We start from the raw sequence: 17410 nt of genomic DNA on the forward strand, positions 1-17410 counted from the left end.
CAAATTAACTTTATAGCTCAACACAGAGACATTTTGTTTGCACTCAGGGGCACAGCCGCCCCATTGTAGCCTCAGGGACGAGGCAGGTCGCAGAGGGAAACACTTTCTAAATGTCAAGCACATAGACACATCAGTCCTATACCTATGACCCCTGCCTGTATTTTCTGTGGCAGATACACACGTGCAGACAGACCTGCACACACACGCATGCAGTTATGTGGTAAAAATTTGTTCGACCCTGAAAGCCGCTGTTGGCGAGTTGTCACTCTCATCAAGAGAAGCAGTGCAGATTATAAGTGAAGGGCTGGCTCATCTCTTATCAGAGTCAACAGCTGTCCAAACCGAATCAGAAGGTTACAACCTTCCTGCACTGATCTATAGCTATGAGTGTGATTAAAGGTCTCACACATTCTTCAATACTTGCCACACTGATTGAAGTGTCCTTAGTATGAACACATGTCTCTGTTGAGGATACTGTTTGAAATAAGCACCTTTTTATGCTTTTAAAGGGAATGTGTCATTGAAAACGGGATGAAATAAAAAAAAAAATTGATGTGCAATGTAAACATACTCTTACTTGTACTCAAAATTTGCTCTCTTCAAAAAATATTCCTCTAAAACGAAATGACTAACTTTGCAGGAAACCTTGGCTAACATTATAATTCGATTAAAAAATGCCTCAGAAGAGTCAAATAAGGCTTCAGTCTGGATTAGTTAAAATATGCTCTTTTCCCACTACTGTTTGCAAACATGACTACACATGTTGTCTCGCCTCCCTATGCGACCAACAGAGAAATGACTGTTGTGTTCTGGGCTGCACCTGGGTACCAACAGTGAGAGAGCAAGTGGAAGTCAACTGGAATAATAAGAGAGTGAAAGAGAGAAACAGAGGTATCAGATGTGAGTGTGGGCCCACAGACTCCACAACACCAGCTCTGCCACACACACAGTCATGTATCACTAACACTGATCAGCAGTCTACATGCACACCCACGCTCAGAGCAAGTGTAGATTAAGTGACCGTGGCTGACCTCTCCTTGTTGAACTTGAGTGAGTGCAGCACAGCTGGTCTCTTCTGTCGCAGGTTCCACAGGTGAATACTGTCATCGGCCAAAGCACTAACCAGCGCCCCCTACATGACAGAAAGAAAAAAAGACAGAGAAAGAGAGCGTTACAAATAGACCTTAGTCAGTTCAGACAGCATAATGAATTTAACGCCGATGAAAACGAGGCTGTGAGGGATAGGCGTACAGTCTTTACAATGGCAAGTGCTGGTCCTAGATCACATAATTTTTACATTTCACAACTTTTAAAACTGTTTTGTCTTCTGAAAGTTTTTTTTGTAAAGACTTTTTTTTTTTCAACTGAACAATCGGATTGTTGTTAAACAGTACAATCCATTGAACACACTGTACTTCTATGCCTCACAACCTCGGTTTCTTTCCTGTCAAAAATTAAATATGGCGCTACCCTGACTAATGTCTACACACATACACACTATTTAAACAGTCCTTATGAAGTATTCTGTAACTTACACTATCAAAAAGCTATTAACATTTTAATTTTTTTGCAATATTTTAGCATATATACACAACCATTTAAAAGTTTTTTAATTGATCAAAAGTGTTAGTAAAGACATGAATGTTACAAAAGATTTCTATTTCAAATAAATGTTGATCTTCTGAAATGTCTATTCATCAAAGAATCCTGAAAATCCACACACACACAAAATATTAATCAGCACAACTGTTTTCAACATTGATAATAAGAAGAAATGTTTCTTGAGCACCAAATCAGTATATTAGAATGATTTGTGAAGGATCATGTGACACTGAAGACTGGAGTAATGATGCTGAAAATCACTGGAATAAATTACAGTATAAAATATAATCAAAATAGTTATTTTAAATCGTAATAATAATATAATAAATATAATAATATTTAACAATATTATTGTTTTACTGTTTTTGCTGTTATTTTTTGTGTTGTTTATTAACATCCAGATTTTCGTCAGAAGCCCTACCTGTCTTGCCTGCTTGGAGAAAAATGCCCCTGACACATACCATACTTTGGAGGAGATAACCTATTCATTCTGCAACATTTCTGGAGGGCTGGAAGATTCGAGATACAGTGGTGGGAGGTGAATATATGTGTGTGTGAGAGAGACAGAACTGAGTGGAAAAATAAATCGAAAGAGAGACAGTGTGGGTGGGACAGACAGAGGGGAAGGAGGAGGGATGCTACCACAAAATATCTCCTTTCCATCTAGGCACTGGCATATTCAGACCAAATACACACAGACACTGCCTTTTCTCTGGTTATAGAGGCTGAATATAAAACAGACAAGAGTCTGTGCTTTGTCCCAGGTGTGTGTGTTTGTCTGTCTGTCTGTACTGGCTCTGCTTGGTCTGCTGAGCCACAAACAAACAATAACTGAAAATATATACACCAAATGTGTACTAATGCACTAATGAATGTGTGAAGTAACCCAATGAAGCCCAACCATTTCAACCACATCTCTCACCTAAAACAGGACTATCATACAGCAAAAAAAAATAAAAACTATTTTTAATCATTACATTTGTTATTCATTCTTAGACTAGGAAGGCATCTTTACATTTTATTTACATAATCATTTCAAATAAAAAAGTATACGATATTTCAATTCTTTTTGACATGATAAAATGTACAATTATATACTTTTTATCATAAACTAATAACATCAAATTAAGTGATTGAATCATTTCATTCACACTGCTTTTAGTAAATAGCTAAAACAAATGACAGTTTCATGTGTTTTATATGTGTATTCATTTTCCCAAAAATAATTTTTTTGGGGTCTAATGTCAAGCAATGCATTATTCTTCATCCTGAATAGTTTTATATTATTATTTGACAGTGTTAATTCAAGCTTTCCTGTGCTACTAAAGTAGGGGTCATTGGTTTGATTCTCATGAAAAACAGTTACAGAAAAAGCACATTTTGAATGCATTTTCAAGTCACTTTGGATAAAAGCAACTGTCATCCAAAGGGTCTAAAAATAGATATCATGTTTACAGTGTGTCAAATAACTTGCTGACTGCTGAGAAGTCTGTTCAAAATTACCAACTAGTTTCAAGATGTTTATTCTTATTAAGGATTAAATACTGTGTGTAAATCTATGTTTTAATCTTACCAGGTGTACTGTATTTTGCCTTGTTCCAAGGTTTTTTTCTTTCACATATTTTAAGAATAAACCTCACAAAATATATTTAAACATATATACGATTTTTTAATGCATTAAAAAAATATATTTATTATTTTCTAACATCTAATAGCTTTTTTTGTAGTGCACAACTGAAATATGCTGACTAAAACGGCAAATGCACAGAGCAAAGTGCTGTTATATCCTCAAAAACTCAAGACAAAATGAATTCAAGAAGAAAAACCTTGGAAAACAGTACAGTGAACTAATCGTTTTGACACTAAGGAGCACAATCTACAAGACAGCTTAGTGTAAGAGATCCCTGTGGTCTTGACTGTGGGCAACACTCTAGGGAGAAAATGGTAATATCAGCTTCCTCTGTAGGATCCCTCCAGGCCCACTCTGGAGGACAAGAGGGTTTGTGGCAGCAAAGGCTCTGGGTTAAGGGATCATCTAAGCCTCTTGAGGCTTCATCCTGGATTATTCAAACTGCCACTTGAAGCTCCATGGGAATAGGCTCTCAACATGAGGTTGAGCAGAACACAGAAAGACGGGGAAAAATGTGAAACACTCACTTCATTTATGAGAAACTGTAGCTGGATGACGGCTGCTCCACTCTCGTGCTGACAGTAACACTCCACACCGGGTCGGCCGAATCTGAAAGGGTTCTGAGTCAAGGAGAGAGTCAGGAAATCGAGGCTAACAAGATAGTGACAGTTTTGGGTCAAAATCTGAACATGCCACTTATTGTTTCTGCATTTTATTCTAATTTTTTTAATTAAAGGCACTGTTCCAGTTAAATGCATGTCAGTCGTTGTTCACCCTCTGTGGACATACAAGTTAATTACCTCTGCCAGTCTCTCTGGCATTGCTGCTAGCAATGAAGTCTGTCAGTCACTGTCAAATCCTCTCTCTGAAAGCCGGTAATAAAACATAGCAGCCCACTTTATAAGCATTTTTGTTGTTTTGACAACATTTTCCAAAGTCATAGGCTCTCCCTGAAAAGTCTGAAAAGACTGTCAAAAACTCAAAGGTCCCAATTTACCAGAACCCAAATAACACATCCATCTTTAAAAGATGTTTTTCTGTGTGGTAATAGTACCGAAATGTAACATTTAGTGTCAGTTTCAGTTTGTGTTCCATGGACTTTAGTTTGTATATTCCTGGTTTTCCTGTGTTTCCTTCCTGTTTCCCTGAGTTTCCTGTGCTATCGTCACTAGATTGTTACCTTAGTTACTGATTATGTTGTACATCTGTTTCTATTTTAATTCTCGTTTTCATGTGTATAAATGCCTTCAGTTTGTTCTGCCCTGTGTTCGGTACTGTCTTTACATTGCATGTTTATGTAAAGCTGTCACATTCTTCTTTTATTGTTGGATCGCGTTTTTTGTTTTCTTTTGATCAGTAAAGTTATACTATGCAATTATATCCATATCTCCTCGTCTTCATCTTCATTGTTGCTAAATACGAGAAAATTAAAGTATAACAATTAATGTATTTTATAAAATCTGTACACGAGCCGAACGGACCTGAATCACTTCTTACCCGAATCCGACGTGCAAATTTGTTTTTGCAAAAAGAAAAACGACCCGAGACAAACTAGATAAAATTAGACCCAAGTCTGATCCGACGACATTTTTTTAGAACCCGACTGGACCGGAATGTAAAAAGCTGCAATGTCTGCACAGCCTGCAGCCCTGCACGCCAGTGGAGTGCGGGTGCAAGATGACTTGAGGGGCTTTTATAAATCTCAGGGGGGCTAACGGGGAGGTGGGGAGTTCTGTGGGTATGTGCTCTAGCTGAGCCCGAATGAACCTATTTCCATGGTGACGTGTCATGCAGGCACAGTAGCGCTGTATGACATATCTAGCCTATCACTTTTATTTTATTTTTCCGTGTTTTATCCAAAATATTTACAAACTTGTTAAATATATCATGAACTATATGTGTTGAAAGTGGTGAAGGTGGTCAAATTGAATCTGAGCTGGCACAAATCAGATCCGAGGAGTCCTTCTCGGTTGAAATCCCATTTGGTTTAGATCGCTTTCCGCATTTAAATTGCATTCCGGGGGTGGAGGGGTGGGTCCTTCAGATCATTGCAGGGGGGCGTCAGACGCTGGGCCTGGAGCGGGGACTTTTTCAACCGGGGATGACACAGACCAAAATCAGAGACGACAAATAAGAAACACCATGGCAGGTGTAGATTTAAAATTATGCCCATTTTCCTACCTTATTTGTAGATAAAATTCATTTTCCGATCCTTCTTTGTAACGTTTACATTAGCTACGTTTTTAACCCATGTTGCAAGATAATGTAGCCTATAGCCTACTTATTGTGTGTCAAAAATGTAGGAGAATATGTTTTCCATGGATTTTCACAAATTGTTTTGTTTGAGGAAAAACATGAAAATATACAGTTTTTTGTTAATTTGATTTAGTTGATTAGTTTGGCCTCAACTGCATTTAGATGGTTTTCTGTAATCGATCTGGCAACAGCAGATTGTTTTTCCGCTTGGGCGAGCACCTCCAAGTAGAAAAACTGCTCATAAGTGTTATGTTCCACCTCAAATGACAGGAAATTTATATTTATGTTAATATTAAGAAGCAAATCCCCACACTCATTCTCTTGAATGGTTAGGGTATTGAAGAGCACAGTTTATGTTGAGCATGCGCCGCTGCTGTATGCACCAGTAGCCTATCCTGGAGGGTTTGGTAATTTAAACATAGAAGCACATATTGACAGAGAAGAAGGGGGATAATAATGTTGTCATATAATTATTTAATATGTATTTGTTTTTAATAATACGATATTGTTAAACACCTGAAACATAGTGGAACAGGTTTTCTCAGGTCTGTTTAGTAAAAGCACAATTATTTTAAATTACCCGAGACCGGAGGCTACTAATATCAGTCTTGACCCATGTCTAAGGTACTTGTCACAGTTTTTAACCCGAACCCGCTCAGGTCGGACCTCGGGTTTTCGGATTCAAGTGGACCTGTGAATACCTCTACAACCAGGTCAATCAAATCTTTCAGAAAGTGTATGAGAGGCGCAGAACTTGAGAAAGACATCAGCCATTTTGGGTAAAAGCAATTATTGGAATTATTTAAATAAAACAAAGAAAAACTTTTGAGCTACTGAATGCTGTGCATTTTAAGTTTGAAAAAATGCTGTTAATAGTTATAAAGAGAGAATTTAACTTACAAAATCACATATTTATTTAAAAAAAAAATGCTCACAGAAAGGTAATTTACAATTATTTGTTCTAAAAGTTAGCGTTAACATCATTCATCATTAATAATAAAAACTTGCATCAGAAAAAGGCATTTTGTATTAATGCCAACTGCCAAATAGTTAGAGAACACTAATTTCTCAGCAGGCTCATTGGGTGCCTGGCACGTGGTGTGTGAATGTGCGTGTCTGTGTTTGTGCTGTAGAGATATAATTTGATGATAACCTCTACTGGGAACCTGGGAACTGCACACATTCATATTTCCACAGCAAGGAGAGACAGAAAAAGAAAGGGAAGGAGGCAACAGCAAAACGCATATATGCATATGCAATCAGGGTGATGGAAAATAACAATTAAAACAGATTAACAGTGATCACTAGAGCTCAAACTGTTGGCACAGAGACACGAAGCAGACATCAATGTACAAGCATGCATAAAAAAACAATGGCGTGTAATGGCGTCTCACACTCGGAAGGATTACAAACACAGACACACAAATGTCTGATGTTTGTGCGAGTATTATGAGAGAGAAATGTTCATTATAGGAATGTCCCGATCAAGTTTTATGTGCCCTCGATCCGATCCCAGTCACTGAATTAATTCTATTTATTCTAATTAATTCTATGAAATAATTATATTTAGATATATAGATAGATAGATTCATACTAAAAGCCAAAAAACTTTTGATTTTATGAGGATGTATACATTTTAGTGTACATCAGCTGTAGCATTTGTGGTGCTAGCATTACTTTATGTTATGGTCAATTTAATTAAACACAATGTTTTATCTCTGTTATTCTGAATGTTTTGCATAGCCCTAATGTTTGTGTAATTTTTTGACAATTCTACAAGCTGTAACAGAATGTTTGTGGGTGCGGGCAGGAGTAGATACAAAGATTGCGGGTGCGGGCGGGAGTGGAATAAACACATTGCGGGAGCGGGCGTTAATGGTCAGAAATTCAGCGGGAGCGGGATTAAGAAAACAGTCCTGCAAAGGGATCTACACTGTTGCTCTGAAATGACACTTTTTAAACTGCATTTTAAAGTTGCACTGTAGAGTGCAGACAGAGCAGCCTTCATCCATCACCTAGAGGAAGCCAATACAGTCATTCAGTGGCTCATCCCGTCCATCCATCACAGACACTTTGAAGTGACAGGGCTGGAAGATACCGGAGGAAATTTGTGTGTGCCGATAACGGCACGCCTTGAATCCTCATACGTCCTCTGACCACCTGTAGCCGTCTGCTTTGGACCCCTTTCATGTAATGAGGAAACACACACACACAAGCGATCGGATGATATGGTGAGGTCAGGGGCAATCGGTGTTGGTCAAAAAAATAATGAAAAAAGAGAGAGAGACAAGAAATACTGGCAAAAAATGCTAATGCAAGAGAGAGGAGAAGTATATCGCTGAATGAATGACAGCACAGATCTGAAAAAAATGTCAAAAATGTCCTAACATCACAAACATGTTGACAAGAGGGCAAAGCAGAAGACAGAATGTGAAGGGAATGGGAAGAGAAAGACACTGCTGACTCTATGCCCACACGCAATAAAGTCCAGTGGGCTGTTCAAGGCTATAAAGAAAACACCTTTTAAATCTTTTCATAAACAGTAGTGAGCTCTATAAGATGTTGCCATCCATTACTAGACAGTAACTATACATTAAATGTATTCATTATGGCTCTGTTCCAAAACCTAGTGAGCTGTCTACAGAGGCAGCATTTTAAGGCATCATAAACACAAATGCTGTTCCACAATGTAGGCAACTAAATTATACAGACTAAATTATACGTAACAAAGGCTTGGCATATATCTTTTATAATGCTTAGTGAAATAAGTAAATCCAAAATGGCAGATGAGGTGAAAGGAACATTGATTATTGACCTGTATTTCATTTAATACTGGAAAGCAATACTTTTAGTGTGAGAAAGTGCTGGTAATATAAGGTAACTACATGGGTTAAGGTTAGGTTTAGGGGTAGGTTCAGGGTTAATACCTAGTTATAACCCAGTTATTGTAATTGCTATAATAAGTACATACACTATATTGCCAAAAGTATTGGGACACCCCTCCAAATCATTGAATTCAGGTGTTCCAATCACTTCCATGGCCACAGGTGTATAAAATCAAGAACCTAGGCATGTAGACTGCTTCTACAAACATTTGTGCTAAATATTCCATGGTCAACTGTTAGTGGTATCATAACAAAGTGGAAGCAATTGGGAACAACAGCAACTCAGCCACAAAGTGGTAGGCCACGTAAAATCACAGAGCGGGGTCAGCGCATGCTGAGGAACACAGTGCGCAGAAGTCGCCAACTTTCTGCAGAGTCAATAGCTACAGACCGGATGCAGTGGTGTAAAGCATGCCGCCACTGGAGCAGTGGAGACGTGTTCTCTGGAGTGACGAATCACGCTCTGTCTGGCAATCCGATGGACGAGTCTGAGTTTGGTGGTTGCCAGGAGAACGGTACTTGCCTGACTGCATTGTGCCAAGTGTAAAGTCTGGTGGAGGGGGGATTATGGTGTGGGGTTGTTTTTCAGGGGTTGGGCTTGGCCCCTTAGTTCCAGTGAAAGGAACTCTTAATGCTTCAGCATACCAAGACATTTTAGACAATTTCATGCTCCCAACTTTGTGGGAACAGTTTGGGGATGGCCCCTTCCTGGTCCAACATAACTGCGCACCAGTGCACAAAGCAAGGTCCATAAAGACATGGATGAGCGAGTTTGGTGTGGAGGAACTTAACTGGCCTGCACAGAGTCCTGACCTCAACCCGATAGAACATCTTTGGGATGAATTAGAGCGGAGACTGTGAGCCAGGCCTTCTCGCCAACATCACTGCCTGACCTCACAAATGCGCTTCTAGAAGAAGGGTCAAAAATTCCCATAAACACACTCCTAAACCTTGAGGAAAGCCTTCCCAGAAGAGTTGAAGCTGTTATAGCTGCAAAGGGTGGGCCAACTCCATATTAAACTCTACAGATTAAGAATGGGATGTCATTAAGGTTCATGTGCACGTAAAGGCAGGCGTCACAAAACTTTTTATAGTGTAGTATGTATATGCAGAACAGGACTGTAAAATAAACTGCTACCATAAAAACAGTCCAGTGTAATTGAAAAATAATTGCTTTGTATTTATCTTACTAACATGCTAACCTCAAACTCTTTTGAAATCAATTGCAAGTTGAGCCTCATTTTGCAACCGAGGATGATTCATTTTAAAATACTAACTAATGTTTTGCTGTTTTGCCACAGCTGTCCTGTCTTTCGCTATTTGCATACATGGACATTTTTCTTTTCTCCACAGTCTTGGCTATCTTCCATGTGATATCTTACAGCAGATCTTGTGTGTATTTTAACATGGCAGGAAAAGATGCACACAATGTGGCAAAAAAAAAAAAAAAAAAAACTGACCAAAAGATGAAACTGGTTAAATATTAAACACAACAATCAAACATTTTTGTCTATGCAATAAACAAAGAAATAAATGAATGACAAACAGACAGATCGATAGATAGATCTTTACTTGGTTTTAGAACTGAGCTAAAATGTGATATTCATGTGTGCGTGGCTATATCAAAAGCATTACGACAGTCAAAAGTAGGCTAAAGGAGGGACAGAGAAAAAAGCAAGAAGAAACAGAAAGCAGCCTAGGGGGTCAATAGTGACGTTTATTCTGCTCTGACGTCAGGAGTGTCAAGTCATGCTTTACCCTAAGAGAGACAAGACAACACACAAACACATGAATATGCGCACCAAGAGCTAACATGTTAGAGTGAGTTCCAGTGAAGCTGACAACTGAGTGTGAAACACAAGCTTACTCTCTCCTTCTTTCCCATGCTCCTGGGAATGATTAATTTGTCTAATACGCTTTCTAAATAAATAAACTCCAGAGGCACGTTTGATTTATTGGGGACCCAAACAATTAAAGTTGCAAGCACTGTGGCTGTCGCTGCAACAAACTGACTTCACCTTGAGCATGCTTCAGTGCACATACGCTCTCAAACAAGCCACTCTGCAGATACACTTGACACACAGCATGCTCTATTAAAACATCCTGGACTCAGCAACACCGTAATCAGCTAACATGCAACCAGGGATGATTAATTTTAATACATTTACTAATGTTTTGCTTTTTTTCCAGAGCTGTCCTGTCTTGGGAAATTTGCATACAATGACATTTTTCTTTTCTCCACAGTCTTGGCTTCCTTCCATGTGATATCTTATAGCAGTTCTTATGTGTTGAATTAAGCATGATAGCTTGCACTTTACAGCTATGATTTTCACACATTTTAACATTGCTGGAAAAGATGCTGAAAACTATGTGGCAAAAATGTACTGACCAAGATAAACTGGTTGGATATTAAACTCAACTGTCAATCAAACATTTTTTGCCTATGCAATAGACAAAGGGATAAAACAAATTAACAACAAACAGACAAAAATACAAAAATAATAGATAGGAAGATGGATAGGTAGATAGAAAGATAGACAAAAAGAAAGACGGACAGACAGATACATGTCACAGTGAGGAAATTTTCACTCGCTTTTCACTTTCGCTTTCAAATTCGTGATCACGCGTACTCTGTGTATAGGGAGCGTGGATACATTTTACAAGATAGAGCTAAAGTGTGATATTCATGTGTGTGCGGCTATATCAAAAGCATTAAATCCTCCACCATCGTCTTGTCAGTCATCTCTCCTTACCCTTATCACATAATAAGTGAAATCTGACTGCTGCTGCACTGTGCTGCAGCTTAGTTCAGTTTATTCATCCATTAAGAAATATAGTTTGCAAAGCAGAACGTCCATTATCCAAATGAACTAAATGGTTATTATTTCTATAAAAAAGCAAAATGACAGTGGGGGCAGTGCTGCAGTGGGCAAGTAATGTAATAGGTGTAGATAGATAGACAGATAGACAGATAGATAGATAGATAGATAGATATTCTTGTTTATGTGGTCATCTCAGGAAGAAAGACTTATACTGTAAGAAGTATACAGGAGGACTCAAATGAAAGAAAGTGCTGTGTGCATCATTAAAAGCCTCTCTCCCTGTAGGTGGGTGTGATTGATTTCTGGAGATTGGCCAGAGAGTATTAATGACCCTGTTCTTCAGGCTAAATTTAGATCTAGCGTTCACCACTCACAGAGGATGATGTAGACCCTCTAAAACACACACGCACACAAATACAAGAGCTAAGAAGCTTGCAAAGGCAAAAGAACAGGCAAGAGAGGGACAGGGGAAATGAAAAGCTAGTAGATTCTTTTGTAGCCAGAGGCCAAAAGACAAAATATATAGTGCAAAGTAGAAGCAGTACACTCTTTAAACTTTTTCAAATTTGAAAGTGGTACCTTCTCAGTTGTTTATGAGTTATATAAGCTGAATCAGTTAATTAACAAAGTTTCTAATGAAACAATCTAAATTTCTGTTTTTTAAACAAATCATATTAAAATTCAATTGCAAAGATATTAGCTCAAATCAAAGATTACAACTAGGAAATACAGCTTTAGGACTTGCAGGACATTGATACAGCTCACAGTGCTTTATCTTATTCATATGAGTCTGTGAAATGTCTTCTGACTGTATCTCTCATATCAAATGTGCTTTGCGTTTAAGATGAATAGATAAATAGATGAAGACATAATCGATGGCTGAAAGAGAGAGAAGCACACTGGGTATTGTGAATGAAATAGGATATTGCTACCCATGGGAAGCAACAAAAAGACATTCCAAACACCAAATCAATCAACATTTAAACATACGGTGAGGTTGTGAACCGTGTATGATGCTGTATCTGATACCCTGTGAGAAGTCTCAAATTCACAAGTCATTATGGTTGTTGAATAAATGTTTTGATACAAGGTGTCCTATTAAAATGCATTGCCCCATGAGGGAAGGATAGACTGGTAACTGCAATGCATTAACGTACTTGAAATGCACACCAAGCACTAGGAAAATACAAGTATCGGATCGGGATTCCGTATTGGCAGATACCTAATATTCAATGACTGGGATTGGATCAGGGGTACAAAAAAACTTCGGGTTCGGGTTTCGGAATGAATTAACCAAATTATAAAAGATAAATTAATACTATTTTTTTTTATTTTTTTTTAAATCGGTCGAAAATAGTAATGAACAGCAGCCTTAAACTGATTGATTCACAAGAATGAATAAGAGAATATAAGAGAGATGATCATTTAAAACAGGGGTGGGGAATGTTGATCCTGGAGGGCCATTGTCCTACAGAGTTTAGCTCCAACCCTGAAAAAAACACTCACCTACCTGTAACTTTAATAATCCTGAAGACCTTGATTAGCTTCAGGTGTGTTTAACTGGGGTTGGAGCTAAACTCAATGGCCCTCCAGGATCAACGTTCCCCAACCCTGATTAAAGAGAACATGGTTGATCACAATTCAAAGTAGATAGAAAAGCTACACTATTTTGAAAACACACTGTCATGCTACTAAAAAATTTAGTTTGTAGCAATGCTTTCATTGGTAAGTTTCTCCCCAACATTGGAACGCACACAAGCAAAACGTCATGCTTTTTGGCAAGGCGGTCTACTCTGACTTCAACAAGGTCATGGCACACGCAATGCACAATAAAGATGGGTAATATTTAGCTTTTAATTTAAGAAATGGAGAGCCAACTCACATTGAGAGACTTTACTGTGTCTTTTCTCCTGCGTTTCCTTTTAACGGTACAGCAAAATCAACTGCTCTTTCACTATCTTATCTGTCCAAGGACACCATATAGCACACACACAGTCAAGAATTCCAACACTGGAGCAATTCCCAGGGCATAGTACCGATAAGTCAGTCATTAAAAGGATGGAAAAGAAGGAGGGGAAAAAAGAGAAGAGAAGGTGAGTACAAGAGACAGAGGGAGAGACAAATGGGGAGATGGAAGAGATAGATGGAAATAGTGATGGAGGGAGGGGTAAATGAGAGGGAGAAAGAGGAAAGGGAATAAATGAAGAAACGATAACAGAAGATAGAGAAGCAGGTATAAGAACAGAATGTCCTAAAGTGTTGGCAGGGAAAACATTCTGTTCTGGCCGCTGATGATTTAAGTGAGTTTTGAATTTGCCTCTCTGTTTTTCAGATTGGGCATAGAAGAAAATGATTAGCTATTTTCAATTAGCATCAACAACTTGTGAATAAGTTGAAGAGTTGTCTGTGGGCAGCAGGCCAAGTTAATGAATGTTGGTCTTAACCAGCTCCAGGAACTGGTGAAAAGGAAAATTAAAATTAAGTATGATGAATGTGAATAATAAAACATACAAGCACTGAAACGTGAAAGTGCAAGAGCAAGACAGAGAAAGAGAGAAAAAAGAAGTCATGTCACTTTTGAGTGCTTACAAATTGTTGCTGACCCCTCTCAACGAGCTCGAGGGTGAATCAAAAGCCAGAACATTAGCGAGCCTGTGCACTGACCCATAATACCTCAGCCTCTTCCAGATTCTAGAGAATTCCATCAAGGACAAAGCTTCTGTGTGAAGCCAGCAGCACTATTCAGCTCTTCCCTCTACCCATGAGTCAGCATGCTGCCTGGACAAGAAACATCCTTCAACACTATCTAAGAAATGCCAACTTGCTGCAGTATCTGTTCTTTCCTTTATTCTTTTCTATTTTCTCCAAACTCCTAATGTCCCTTTATTTCTTTTGGTTTGTATTAAAGGGGGGTGTAATGCTATTTCATGCATTCTGACTTATTAACACTGTTAAAGAGTTGCATTCTCATGCTAAACATGGCCAAAGTTTCAAAACACGAGTTGGACGAATGACGGAGTATTTCTGTGCCAAATACACTACTTCCAGTTTCGGTACGGGTTTTGGAGGGTTTTTTTCGAGTATGGCCAGTATGACGTCAAAAGAGAGCGGAATTCCTTGTATAGGCACTTCTCCCTGATAAGCATGCGCACACACATCACCCAGAGCAAGAGCAAGAGCAATAGCACGCCCATCAAAGCGCTTCGTTTGGGATACGGAAGCCGAGAGATTTTTCAACAATGGCTATGTCCAAATTCAGGGGCTACACCCTTTGAAGGCTGCAAACATCATCGAGGCAGTCTCATTTTAAGAAAATTAACCATTAGATTGCAATGTAAGAAAGAAATTACAGTATTTTACACCTCACAATGAATATCAGTCAATTTTATTACGGTTACTTTTCTTAAATATGACATCCTTGATGACGTATGCAGCCTTCAAATGCGACCTGCGGAGGGCGCAGCCTCTGAAATGAGACGCAGCTCCTGTAACCAAAGGAGTGTGTTTTTGGTTGTGAGGGAAAGATTACCTTTTTCAGCTTCCCAAAGAACCCAGCGTTAAGGGAACAGAGGATGAAGTTTGTTTTCCGAGGCAGCAGCGGAGTTGTGCATGTATGTTTGTTTGTTCCCGGGATTTTGGTGATGAATACTTTGTAAACAAGTCCCAGTTCGGCGCTGGATTTGCAGATCGCGGGCGGTGTGTAAAGCTGCATCAAATGTCTGTGTTTTGTTGGTAATCGGCAAGTGCATATAACGTAAACAACATGAACGTTTTTGTTCCCTTTTTATTTATAATGATGTCGCAGCCAGCAGACATCTCTACGCAAAAGCTGCGCGTGCTCGTGACTCTTTAGCTCTGCCCACGGCACTGACGGCAGACACACCTCCAGGACAAGACTCGGTACAGCGTATCTATCTTTCATAAATATGATAAAACTAAAGACTTTTCGGAGATATGAAGGATGCATTGTTACTCTATATGTACTCAAGATTAACATGAGATTGGCAGAAACTGTGCGATACCCTTTTAAAGGGATAGTCCACCCAAAAATTTTCTTATTATTTACTCACCCTCATGTCATTCTGAACTAGTATGATTTTGAAAGACAAAAAGAGATGCTTAGCAGAATGTCTAAGCTGCTTTTTTTCATATAATAAAAGTGGATGAGGACCAAAGTCTATTAAGCTCCAAAAAGGACAAAAATGCACAATAAAAGCATCACTAAATGACTTAGGCATTATTTTGCAACTTTAGGCCATATGGTTATGTGAGGAACAGAATGAAATTAAACTAATGATTCACAGAAAATCTTGCTTGACATCTGTGATCACCATTCACTTTCTTTGTATAGACAAAAGCAGCATTCACATAATGCAATAAATAACCCTTATTGTGTTCCATAGTAAAAAGAATTCATACTGGTTTGGAACATCATGGCGGTGAGTAAATCAATTTTATTTTTGGTCTGAACTCATTTAAGCTGTAAAAAAAAAAAAACGATAAAAAAAATAAAGACAAACTAAATAAAAGAACACAACCAGCTGTAATGCTGTAAACAATCTGCCGATAAGCTGCTGCCTGTTGGTTAAATTGCGTTAAACATACATACCACTTTTTTTTTTTTTTTTTTTTCAATTTTATAACCTCCTCCAGCTGTGATCTTTTCAACTGCACCCCATTAGCAACAAAATAAACCAGAAAGAGAAAACAAAATGAGTTTTCTGCCTCTGGAAAAGAACAGTTAGGCACAGCCAAAGGCTGCATGAATCTAACAACCCTCCCCTGAGATGTACTGCGTCTCGCCTGCAGCAGACAGGGGTTAAGAGCGTATTTCAAGGACATGACTATCGCTCCCAGATACATGACGTGCCCCAATGGGACAGGAATTCTTCCACGGTTAAGCGGTGAGATTTTAGCACCAAACACCTCCAAAAAACACGCTCAGACTTAATGCCACCTGATGATACGATACCCTCGCACACCACTTATATGGCATTTCAGCCAACGCAAATTACCGTGAATGACAGTCTCCTGATTGTCTTGACCTTTACTGTGCTTGTCCTCCTGCCATATTGCATTAGACGGCGCGTCTGCATCAGAGCGTACGTGGAGCGGAACATATGGACACCGCTGTGTATAATATCATTACCATCTCCATCAGACCACATTGACGGTCCACTAACACCTCATACGCACACCACGTGGAGGACTAATGGAGATGAATGAGATGAGAATGGGAAAATGAAAGGAGGAGTAACACTATGCAGTTTATATAGCAGGCAGAAAGACAGATTAGTTTACAGTTTTAAGCCTGTTCTAACTGGTGCTTTCTCCAAAACTTTCACAAGTCACTCGCAATTTCTACAATCTACAAGATCTCATCTATGCAAGAGAGCTAGATAACAATAGGCTTGTTCGAGATGCATCGGCGCTGTGCAAACCGATCAGCGTATGACATCAAAGTACCGCAAGAACAACTGGAGAGCATACGACTCCTTATTCTTTTGAATCGCTTTCACGGTACTTTGATGTCATACACCGATTGGTCTGCGCAGCGCCAATGTATCTTGAACAAGCCTATTTACTTGCGGACATATGTACATCAGAGGAATTTGCAAAAAATACCTGATCGAAGTATGTAAGATTACTGTGACATTTGCCCCCTCTGCCATTATGGATGTATGGATGGATGGATGGACTGCAATGCGCAATATGGTGGCTCCAGCGTGGCTCTAGTGACGTCTAGTAAAGTCCCGCCTTCTAAATAAAAGAGCCAATCACCAATTGGTAAAATCATTGTGTCGTTGCAGATGTCATTAGGAGCTCCTGTTCCCAGAGAAACTCGAGTCTCGTACTTAGGACTGCAAATGTGCATTGGCGGGACCAACCAGAAAAATATGTTTTTTTTACGCTAATTTAACACAAGAAACGTAATTTATGCGACAGTTCATTCTATTGCTGATTTAAAATATGTTATTTAAAGGTGATTTTGGCCAGCAGTTTTTGAGATTGTAGTATTTACCCATTCAGATAGATAGGAGTTGGTCTTGCATACTCAAAATTGATGTCTGGAGGCGCTGCAAATATGGTCGTCAGGTGAACTGACTTTCCTTGAAAAGGACATTGCATCTACACACCTTTTCAGGACTCAACGATATTGATTTTTTTGGCTGAAATATTTTTTACTGGCTCCACCCATTTTATTTTTTGCAATG

The 17410-nt window shown here is 38.9% G+C and overlaps 1 protein-coding gene across 5 annotated transcripts in view; it reads right to left on the reverse strand.

Moving 5' to 3' along the window:
- The window catches only part of stxbp5a (syntaxin binding protein 5a (tomosyn)), a 97761-nt gene that overhangs the window by 59432 nt on the left and 20919 nt on the right, over positions 1 to 17410 (reverse strand). For all 5 annotated transcript variants that reach the window (XM_051875671.1, XM_051875673.1, XM_051875672.1 and 2 more), the window contains exons 3-4: positions 3760 to 3841; positions 1032 to 1132 (exon numbers count right to left, since the gene is read on the reverse strand). In XM_051875671.1, the coding sequence (XP_051731631.1) occupies positions 1032 to 1132; positions 3760 to 3841 (183 nt within the window). The remainder of the gene's footprint in view (positions 1 to 1031; positions 1133 to 3759; positions 3842 to 17410) is intronic.

This window comes from Ctenopharyngodon idella, chromosome 20 (genome assembly GCF_019924925.1).
Source record: "Ctenopharyngodon idella isolate HZGC_01 chromosome 20, HZGC01, whole genome shotgun sequence".
Taxonomy (NCBI): Eukaryota; Metazoa; Chordata; class Actinopteri; order Cypriniformes; family Xenocyprididae; genus Ctenopharyngodon; species Ctenopharyngodon idella.